Genomic DNA, 11,665 nt, shown 5'->3' with positions numbered 1-11,665 from the left:
AAACATGCATTTGAGTCTGGGACTAGCCTTAAGCATTGTCTGTGAAACCGGGGGAACATGTAATACACACACTATATTGCCAAAAGTATTGGGTCACCCCCTTCTGATGAACAGGTTTGACTACTTTAGTAATTTCCTTGAGTACAAATCTTAATGTTGAAGCATATAATGATATTCTAGGGAATTGTGTGCTTCTAATTTTAAAGCAACAGTTTGGACCTTTTTCTATTCTAACATGAAAATGTCTCTGTGTACAGTATAAGGCAAGGTTCAAAAAGAAATGATTGATTGAGTCAGTGTGGAAGAACTTGACTGGTCTGCAGAAAGCCGAGTCCTAATCCAAGCTGAACTCCTCTGGTGTGACTTTAAATGCACATCTTGAGCCAAAAACTCTTTACCAAACACCTACTTGGCATCGGCATGACTGATGATTAATGACTGAGTGAGAGCATCGGCAGCTAATGAGGCGCACCGGAGTGACGTCACCGCCCCTCTTCGACTGATTGGCTGAGGAGCTGTCAATCAAGAACTAGTGGACCAATGATGACGCTTGAGCCTGTGCTGATTTACATGAGAGCTTCATGTAAATCAGAGCCATGCTGTCTATGGCTCTGATGTAAATCAGCGCAAGCGCAGAATGTGTAAAGAAGAGCGGAAGGAAACACAGCAAAAGCAAACAAAAAATAAAAATATGAGCAAAAAATGTCTGAGAGCACAAAAAACAGAAATATAACCAAGGAAAATATGATTTTGTGTGCAAGTTGGATAATATTGCATTAATATTTCAATTTTGTGCAATTTGATTTTAAATGTGTTTAAAGTTTTGATTTATGCTTATTATTTTTTAAAATGCGTTGTTAAATTTTTGATTTACGCTTATTATCTTTCGATCCGTGACCATTGTTTGCTATTCTGAAAAATTTTGTGCAATATATTTTTACTTGCCTTTTTAAATATTGGTTTCATGCTTATTTTTTTTTTTTATTCGTGACCGCAATACTTTTGACGGGAAAATGATCGGTTTGTACACACTTTCGCAGTCAACAGTAGTTGCCTGGAGTGTTGTCGTCGTTGATTGGTGTAGATCGTTTGTTACGTCACGCCCCTCTGTCTAGAAGAAAAAAGCCCAGCAGCAGACTTCTGCCAAAGCAACTCTATTTCACAAAAGTTTAGACTCAGAGGAAGACTGTGCCGCTGGTAGCAGGTGTTTGCAAGCTTTCGGATATAGACTTTAGAAAACTTCTTTGGGAAAAGAAAACCATTCACCCCTGGACTTTCTGACTGATGAAAACAGGTAAGGTTATCACGTTATTATATTTTCATTATTATCTTATCTAGTCGCAGTTTTATTTAGGGGAGGATACCACCTTAAAGGAGGTTGTGGCTAGAAGGGATACAGCGCCGACCGGAAACAAACAATTAAATTAATTTTCTACCTATTAGATTGTGTTTTATTAACGTCTACACCTATCTCAAACCTAAACCTACCCCTTACAATAATGAAAAAAATTGTAATTATTGTTGTACATTGTGAAAGAATTACGCTGTATCGATGTGCGCATGCCCAGTGGGGCCATACTGCTAAGGGAGCCGTATCCCTTTTAGCCACAAGCCCGCAAGCCGCCTTTCCACTATCTCCGACTATCCTAGTCATGAATGACTTCCGGTCTGTCGCTTGTCGGAGATAGTGGAAAGGCGGCTTTAACCCCTTAAAGGGATCCCTGGGTGTTAAGACTTACATGGCTTAATATAACGTAAATGATGTCTCTTACTGAACTATGTAGTAGAAAACCCATTAAAGATTTATGTTATTATCGTTTTGTACATATTTTGGACTGTGGGGGGCGCCATTATTCTGATGATGTAAAATGTTTGCACTCGGTGAGCTACTAGCGCTACCTGTTGCTCTTTTTACCACAACACATGCTCGCCGCTATATCTGTGTCCGATGTGACAACGAGCACAGCACATCTCAACGAGACTTAATAGATAATATTAATATACTGAAATAATAAATGACCTTTTACTACAATTTCCCACACTGATCCCTGGCCTTGATTGTATTTTTAGGATAGCAAGTGTAACAGTTAGACCATGTAAGGTCCTGATTACTTGTAAATTTAAAACTGACATCAGCTCAAAGCACTTTTGAGTCAATGATAGTGTAACAAGATAACGTTATTAACTTACTACAAATCTGAATTTAATTGGCTAATATTAGCACAATTTATAATAAATCAGTCTTTCTGGACAAATTACTGTTTGAATTGCGAACGTAGCCGCTTGCTGAAGGCTTTAAGACCTTGAAGAATCCTCTGCTGTCGGGTCGCTCCTGCTTCCGGGGGCTCGCGATTCCCTTCTCCGTCCGTGTTCTGATTTCAGTTTTGGTGAAAACGTGATTACTGATCATGAGCCCAACATCCAGCAAGCCATGAAAACATGCAGTCTACCTGAGGGAAGACGTCTTTCACTTCTAGTGTGGATTTCATTACTGAAGCACAAATCCAGGCACCAAAAGCAGCCCACACCAAGTTCTCTTTAATTAAAAATATGCATTTTCATTTATTCATGGGCAACATGGCTGCAATAACATTTCAGTTCAAAATTTTGCCATTGTTAAAAAATGCTTTACTGACTGACGATTCAGACTTTGTTTTTATGCTCTCAAAATGTATGCCATATGTATGTATGTAGGCTATGTCCTAAAATATTACACCACTTGTGCAGCCAGTCACAATTCACAAAGGTAATTTACTCGGGAGTTTTTTTTTTGTATGACAAATTCAATAATATGATAAATAAATAGGTTTAGCAAAACAAATGTGATTATTTTTATACACCTGTAAATATATATATATATATACACTTATCTGCAGACACAAACGACATAGCCTAGGTGGTACAATACAGATATTTTAGCGTTCTTTATTCTCTTATAAAGAATCACAATTGTCTCTTATTATCCTTTTCTGACCATACGTTAGCTGCCAGTGGTGCCTTCTGATTGAAGCCAACAATTTATTCCGCCGACCTAACCTCTTCGAATAGAATTGTAGTTCGGGCTTTTTCTGATGACTGTTGTTACAGCATAACACTTCTTCTTCTGGTGTTTTATGGCGGTTTGACAAACCCACAAAAAGGGGCTGCTGTGACCACAGACTAACAGGTCGCGCAGCTCCAGTGTTGCCAACTAATTTTCAGGGGAGGTTGCTAAAGGAAGGTTGATTTGTTGCTGAAAGTTGCTAAATGACGTTGTGACGTCATTGCGTAATCACGACGCAAAATTATAGCTCAGCAAAACATTCTTTATATGTCCATTTAGATTTGTTCGTAAAATAATATAAATGCATAATATAATATTAAAATGTAAATAACTATTTTATTAAATACATTGAATTTTTGAAAACGCACACATTTTTGAACATTACAATTTTTTATTTTTTTTTTGTTAGCTAGTAAACTAGTAAAGCTACACATTCTGAACAATTATGTTTTTTAAGCAGTGTATTAGTAGTTAGTTTGCTACACTCTAAGAAAAGTCTGTAAAATAGGGCACAATCTATTATGTTATTATGAAGGAATATAGATTTTTTCATTTTTTATTTATTTTTTTTATTTTATTTTTTTACCTGCATTTTTAATTACATGTTGTATTTTGTGTTTTCGGGTTACAACGGATAATGGATAATGTCCTAGAAAATTACTAATACCTTTTACATTTTTCTAGACGTTTTTCTTACTACCTGATCAACAATTGCAAGTACGAGCTAACAAAAAACTAACAAAATGTATCATAAATGAACAATCATTCAATTAATAATAATTATTATTATTAAATTAAACAATTGCAAATAGCAGCTAACTTATTTCATGTGATATGTGTAATACTAGGCATCTTTGGTTTTCTCTTGTGTAATTTAGATGGTAAATGTGTGCCTTTTCATCATTTGAGTCACTTATAAAAAGTTGCTAAAAGTTGCCAAATAAATTTTAAAAATAGTTAAATTTGTTGCTAGGTGCTTTTGGAAGAAAAAGTTGGAAGGTAGTCTGAAAAGTTGCTAAATTTAGCTACAAAATTGCTAAACTGGCAACACTGTCACTGTGACTTGGACACAAAAATGGCAGCGATAAAACACTGTGACGTCACATGGAACCTATACAACTTGGAAAATAAAATACTGATATGATGACCACAGCTACTGAAACAGCTTACAGGTGGCGATGGATATAAGTATAGGTTTAAACCAAATGCTGTACCATGGATTTTTCCCCACAAGCAGTGCCCCGGATATCGAGGGAAATCATTGCAACCATTTGACGTCATCGACGCAGAATGTACTGTGCACATAAAATAATGGCGCCCCCCATTTTCCAAAAACGATGTCGATTTTTTTTTAAATAACATACATTTCATGGGTTTTTTACTACATGTTTAAATAAGAGACATAATTTACGTTATATTAAGCTATATATGTCTTAATACCCGGGGATCCCCTTAAGAACGGTGAGTATTTACCGGTATTTACACACGGGGAAGAAATGGTAGAAAATCTGTCACCTGGCGTTTCACTTTCAAACCCTTTTTACCCCAAACGGTGCATATTAATACTTTAAAGCTACATATTATTACCTGAAATGCCATAGTAGTACCCTTTGAAAGAGTACCAGTCCAGTGAGTTGATGCAGCATCATCTAATATATAATAAAACATTTGCTAATTTAGTTTTTACTACACAAAATTTAAAATTTCGACCCTTGGTACATAAAATAAATGAATAAATATTATATTTGTATTATTTATTTTATTGTTTATTATTTCAATTTGTTTTGTTTTTTAACTGTGTCAGTGTAAAACAAAACAAAATATCCTATGAAAATGTTTGCATTTTAATAATTTAGTTGAATAATTACAAAATCAATACAAATTGATACAAATCAAGCCATAGAATTCAATTTAGCTAATTTAGTTTGAGAAATTGAGAATTCGACCGCTGGGTAAACTTATCAAAATAAATATGTCTAATATCATTATAGTATTCATTTTTATTAAATTTTTAAAATGTCAGTGTGGAACAAAACAAGAAAACTATTTTATGAAAATTTGCATTTGGACAATTTAGTTGAACAATGACTGACAAATCAAGTCATAAAATTCTATTTAAAGAGACAAAACAAAATATACTGAATCAATACACTATATCCTTCTATAATTTTATACAGTCCTATATTGTAAGGGCAAAGGAGGTGCAAGAACTCAAATGCAGTGTTAAATGGGCCTCCATTAATCAATTTTAATTTTGTATTTAGTTCATCCGTGATATATTTGTGAGGTTTAATATGAACAGGCCTATGAATCATTACATCACACGGGTTTATTTCACAGACGAATTAAGATGTGAGAAACATATACAGAAGTGTTCTATTAATAAAACATAAGGACAAAATAAAATTAAAATTAAAATTGTTCCCCTTATATGCTTTGTGGCTTGGGCATTGTCTCTATTGGCCAGTTGTGATTTGCATAATAAATATTAATCTCTTCCTCTGAACTATACATTTTAAATTTAATGTCTATTAAAATGTCTAATTATTGTCATTCAGATGTAATTTATTAGCTCACAAACATTAATTATAAGGTCCAGGAAAGCAACAACGAGAAAGCACGGCCAAGAAATATGATCTGGACATTCATTATGACATATGAAGCAAGCATTTGAGTCATAATACAAACTTATAAATGTATGACTAACATGAAATATAATATAATTGTGTTTCAGTGCATACAGCCATGAAGATTTTTGGATTCTTGCACTATTTCTAACTGGTAGGTCACTTTATTTTCTTTTAATGCAATGTAATATTTTTTTATAATTAAAGAATGCGTTTGTGCAAAATTATTATATAACTAATATAATATATGAGTGTGTGTGCATGGGCGACATTTGAGTCTCAAGGTGGGGGGGGGGAAGAAAAATAAATCTTTTTCGAATGTATGCATCAAAGCAATGCACTACTATATTGCAACACATTGTCTAATACAGCGCAGTGAAGAATAACTGAAAGAGGTTGGCTGTTATGTTATTTTTTGAAAATATAATCATCTTGTAGATTCTGCTAATTGTATGTGATTATGAAGTATTTTTAGACTGTTTTTGTTATATTCACAGGCGCTTCCACTGTTTCTGTGATGCTGAATCACCCGACATCACTTCCCTGCGGCTGCGGTGAAAAAGTCGTGTGGCGCAAGATCTTCCCCATAGAAGCAACTGTTGCTGAATGCCAAAAGGAGGAATGTGTTGTGACAGAAAGTTTTCTGGAAAGATTTGCAGTTATGCATGAAAAGAACTACTCTCTATTTCTTAAGTCAGCAAAATATAATGACCAGGGGAAATACATGTGCAGCTGTGACGGCTTTATCAAGCAAGTTATCCTGGATGTTTTAGGTGAGTGTTTGTTTGCCTCACATTAGAGACACTTTAGATTAGAACATGCATCATACAGTATCTCACAGAAGTGTGTACACCCCTCACATTTTTGTAAATATTTTATTATATCTTTTCATGTGACAACACTGAAGAAATGACACTTTGCTACAATGTAAAGTAGTGAGTGTACAGCTTGTATAACAGTGTAAATTTTCTGTCCCCTCAAAATAACTCAACACACAGCCATTAATGTCTAAACCACTGGCCACAAAAGTGAGTACACCCCTAAGAGAAAATGTCCAAATTAGTCAATATTTTGTGTGGCCACCATTATTTTCCAGCATTGCCTTAACCCTCTTGTGCATGGAGTTCACCAGAGCTTCACAGGTTGCCACTGCAGTCCTCTTCCACTCCTCCATGATGACATCACGGAGCTGGTGGATGTTAGAGACCTTGCACTCCTCCACCTTCCATTTGAGGATGCCCCACAGATGCTCAATAGGGTTTAGGTCTGGAGACATGCTTGGCCAGTCCATCACCTTTACCCTCAGCTTCTTTAGCAAGGCAGTGGTCGTCTTGGAGGTGTGTTTGGGGTCGTTATCATGTTGGAATACTGCCCTGCGGCCCAGTGTCCGAAGGGAGGGGATCATGCTCTGCTTCAGTATGTCACAGTACATGCTGGCATTCATGGTTCCCTCAATGAACTGTAGGTCCCCAGTGCCGGCAGCACTCATGCAGCCCCAGACCATGACACTCCCACCACCATGCTTGACTGTAGGCAAGACACACTTGTCTTTGTACTCCTCACCTGGTTGCCGCCACACACGCTTGACACCATCTGAACCAAATAAGTTTATCTTGGTCTCATCAGACCACAGGACATGGTTCCAGTAATCCATATCCTTAGTCTGCTTGTCTTCAGCAAACTGTTTGCGGGCTTTCTTGTGCATCATCTTTAGAAGAGGCTTCCTTCTGAGACGACAGCCATGCAGACCAATCTGATGCAGTGTGCGGCGTATGGTCTGAGCGCTGACAGGCTGACCCCCCACCCCTTCAACCTCTGCAGCAATGCTGGCAGCACTCATACGTCTATTTCCCAAACACAACCTCTGGATATGACGCTGAGCACGTGCACTCAACTTCTTTGGTCGACCATGGCGAGGCCTGTTCTGAGTGGAACCTGTCCTGTTAAACCGCTGTATGGTCTTGGCCACCGTGCTGCAGCTCAGTTTCAGGGTCTTGGCAATCTTCTTATAGCCTACGCCATCTTTATGTAGAGCAACAATTCTTTTTTTCAGATCCTCAGAGAGTTCTTTGCCATGAGGTGCCATGTTGAACTTCCAGTGACCAGTATGAGAGAGTGAGAGCGATAACACCAAATTTAACACACCTGCTCCCCATTCACACCTGAGACCTTGTAACACTAACGAGTCACATGACACCAGGGAGAGAAAATGGCTAATTGGGCCCAATTTGGACATTTTCACTTAGGGGTGTACTCACTTTTGTGGCCAGCGGTTTAGACATTAATGGCTGTGTGTTGAGTTATTTTGAGGGGACAGCAAATTTACACTGTTTTACAAGCTGTACACTCACTACTTTACATTGTAGCAAAGTGTCATTTCTTCAGTGTTGTCACATGAAAAGATATAATAAAATATTTACAAAAATGTGAGGGGTGTACTCACTTCTGTGAGATACTGTAGCATGAGTAGTTGAACTTACTGTGAGTTATATAAGTTAAGTTTTAAATTGTTTTCCCCATAGTTCCTATAAACGTGACAGCTGCTGAGCTGGGGAACGTCACTCTCCCGTGTTATGCGGATACTCAAAGTGGTGTCAGGGATGTGACGTGGCTCCATAATGAACAAAACGCTCTTCACTTCACTGAAAATGGAGCCACAAACCCAGGCGATGGTTATGAGGACAGAGTATCGGTGACAGACGACGGATTCAGAGACGGAGATGTGTCTCTGACCATCACTGGTGTCCAGAAGAGAGACGCAGGATTATACCGCTGCTTCGTTCATAAGGAAACAGCTAAAGGATACCCACATGCCTACATGCTGCATGTGATCGGTAAGACTAGAAAACCTCATCATATGAATATATGTACTTGATAAATCATTATGTGCAATGCCTATTGTATTGTTAGTTCTCAATTAGGTTTAAAGTGAATGTTACATTATTAACATTAATTTATCTGGCTGGTTTTACTACTAATGTTATACATTTTATGGGAAAAAAATTCATTTATAGAGTAACACTATTTTATAGTGGTACATAAATCACATTGAGTTGAAATACATCCCACATTAAATATTACTCCAGGAAACGCATAAATAGCCTACTATTTGTTAAGATTAGATGGGCTTGTAAAGTAGTGTGATTAAAAAAACTACAACAACAATACTGGTCAGTGACAGTTGCAGCCAGTGTGGTTTTATTATTTATATGCTATTATAGTTTTTTTATTTTTTATTTTTTCATTTTAGTTTCAGTAATTGTGTTGTTTTGGTCATTGTTAATATTTTTAGTATGTCTATGTAGTTATATAATAATTAATTAATGAGAATATGATTATTCATTTAAATATAATTGATTTTTGTTTTAATTTGAGTTATTTTAGTGTTCAAGTTAAACTAAGTTAAAATGAGAAATGTTGCCTTGGCATCTAGCTGAAATTGGAAAACAATTAGTTTTATTTTAGTTAATGTTTATTTAGTTTGTTTCAATTAACTAACGTATGGCCTTAATTTAAAAAAGCATATAAAGCTTTGAAATGTAATGAAATAAAAGCCAAAGTTTCCCAAAATGAAAATACACTTTAAGAAAAGACAAAGAAACAAACACTGTGTGCTAATTCTGTTCTTTAATTTCATGCAGAGAAGCTCAGCGGTGCAGGAGGAGACCAAACTGAGGACAGCCACACTGAGAAACAAGCTCGCATTGGACTGATCTTATCTTTCTCTCTCTTCATTTGTTTCTCTCTCTTCATTTGCTTTCTTCTTATTCTTTCATGCCGTAAGAAGGCATCACCCACAGAGGAAACTACAGATCGCGACCCCGTACAGGAGAGTGACCAAAAGCATTCAACTCATCCTTTTTATCCTGGAGAAGAGATCTATGAACACTCAAACCTGAGGATGAACGATTACAGTCATTCTTCTAATAATGAAACTGACTCAAACACATGAACATGATTGTTAGAGTATCATTCATGAAGCTGGCAGCTGCTTGTTTGATGCACAGGTACACAATATGAAAACTGCCATCTTAGGACCACAGAATGTTTTGAACACTGTTGTGAATTATTGTGTGAGTTCAGTCGTGTGCTGAGTTTACACACGTTCCCTGCGGATGGAGAGCACAAAATGTAAAAGACAACATTCAATGCAAGACTTTTAACATCGCTTCTACAAGAGTTGTTGACTTCATTCATACAAAGATATATTTCTATTTCTTAATGATCACTATTAGAGTCCATGAGAATAAAAGATGTGTGTATATATATATATATATATATATATTTATTTTTATATGTATTATAAATTATATGTATGCCTGCACTATGTCTGTACTTTTTTCTGCACTGAAATCTACTGCCACCAAGACAAATTCCTTGTGTGTGTAAACATGCTTGGCAATAAAGCTCTTTCTGATTCTGATTCTTTTGTATTTTTCCTGCTGTATAAGGAGTTGTTTTTCAAGTATTCTTCTTTTTCTTTATTCGAGGAAACATTATGTATTTACCATGTTGGACCTGTATTAAGGAGTAAGAAATTATTCCTTTTATTGTTTTATATTTGTGCTTCCTCTGGAGGACCCAGAATGATGTTACTTTTATTTCTGTGCAAAGTATATATTGTGTGAACTGTTTAATAAAGCTTGAAGATTTAGGACATGACTTGTTTGTGTGACAGTTCTTCTCGGCTGTGAAGTCTCTTGGTGACCAGATTTATTTTCAAATGATAATAATAAATAATCTTTATTTGATCCTCTAACTCCAGCACTCTCTATTCTAATTATATTCTTTAAAAACAAAAAGAAAACTTGCACTCTATTCATTTACTAACTGCTTGTTTTCTTTATTAAAAACAAACAAAAAAAACTAACACTAGCTTTTCTAATCTTTTGTATTCTATCCATTTATCTTTCTATTTATTATAGAATTAGCAAAAGCAAAAAAATCCTCTAACACTATAGACTATATATAACACTATTGCTCTATTCTTTTCTTCTCAGTCTGTTTTATTTTTATTTATTATATAATTAAAAAACCTTGCTACGTGTACTGTTAAGTTAACTGAGACTTGTTATAGCACTTGCATATCATTGCTCTTTTGTTGATTTTGATTGCTTCCATTGTCCTCACTTTGAATAAAAGCCTCTGCTAAATGACTAAATGTGTATATATATATACAGTGCCCTCCACTAACATTGGCACCCTTGGTAAATATGAGCAAAGGCGGCTGTGAAAATAAATCTGCATTGTTTATGCTTTTGATCTTTCATTCAAAGAATTCACAAAATTCTAACCTATCATTGAAGTAACACAATTGAAAGTGGAAATTCTCATTGTGAAATAAATGCTTTCTCTAGCTCATGTTGGCCACAATTATTGGCACCCAATTATTGCAACGTCCTTTTCCCGAAATAACAGCTCTAAATGTTCTCCTATAATGCCTGAGGTTAGAGACACCTGACAAGAGATCAGAGACCATTCCTTCATCCAGAATCACTCCAGACCCTTTAGATTCACAGCTTCTTCTCTTCAGGTCACTCATGTTCTACAGGGTTCAGGTGAGAGGACTGGAATGGCCAGCAGAAGCTTGGTTTTGTGCTCAGTGACCCATGTTTGTGTTGTTTTTGAGGTTTGTGTTTGGATTATTGTACGGCTGGAAGATCCAAACATTATAAGATTTCTAACAGAGTCAGTCACTTATTGATTTTTTATCTGTTGGTATTTGATAGAATCCATGATGCCATGCGTCTAAACAAGACGTCCAGGAGCTCCAGCAGAAATATAGGCCCACAACATCAAAAATACAGCAGTATATTTCATTGTACACATGGGGTACTTTTTATCCCTGTGTTCACCAAACCCATCTTGAGTGTTTGCTGCTAAAAAGCTCATTTTTTAGTTTCATCTGACCATAGAAGCCAGTCCAGTTTGAAGTTCCAGTCGTGTCTGATACTGAATATGCTGGAGTTTGTTTTTGGATGAGCGACGAGAATTT

The 11,665-nt window shown here is 36.1% G+C and overlaps 1 protein-coding gene across 2 annotated transcripts; it reads left to right on the top strand.

Annotated features, from left to right (window-relative positions):
* The first annotated feature begins 1,154 nt into the window (after nucleotides 1-1,154).
* LOC131540551 (uncharacterized) lies at nucleotides 1,155-10,317 on the top strand. Of its 2 annotated transcripts, none has more exons than XM_058775558.1 (5): nucleotides 1,155-1,294; nucleotides 5,778-5,824; nucleotides 6,168-6,443; nucleotides 8,193-8,504; nucleotides 9,312-10,317. In XM_058775558.1, the coding sequence occupies exons 3-5, from the start codon at nucleotides 6,188-6,190 to the stop codon at nucleotides 9,620-9,622; spliced, it is 879 nt and encodes a 292-aa protein (XP_058631541.1). In that variant the 5' UTR covers nucleotides 1,155-1,294; nucleotides 5,778-5,824; nucleotides 6,168-6,187; the 3' UTR covers nucleotides 9,623-10,317. The 2 variants fall into 2 exon arrangements, with proteins under 2 accessions (XP_058631541.1, XP_058631543.1); XM_058775560.1 differs by lacking the exon at nucleotides 1,155-1,294 and adding an exon at nucleotides 4,367-4,504.
* Nucleotides 10,318-11,665: the final 1,348 nt, after the last annotated feature.

The sequence above is a fragment of the Onychostoma macrolepis genome, chromosome 05 (genome assembly GCF_012432095.1).
Source record: "Onychostoma macrolepis isolate SWU-2019 chromosome 05, ASM1243209v1, whole genome shotgun sequence".
NCBI lineage: Eukaryota > Metazoa > Chordata > Actinopteri > Cypriniformes > Cyprinidae > Onychostoma > Onychostoma macrolepis.
Note: the sequence above shows the minus strand (reverse complement) of the source record. Positions and strands in the feature narration are given on the sequence as shown.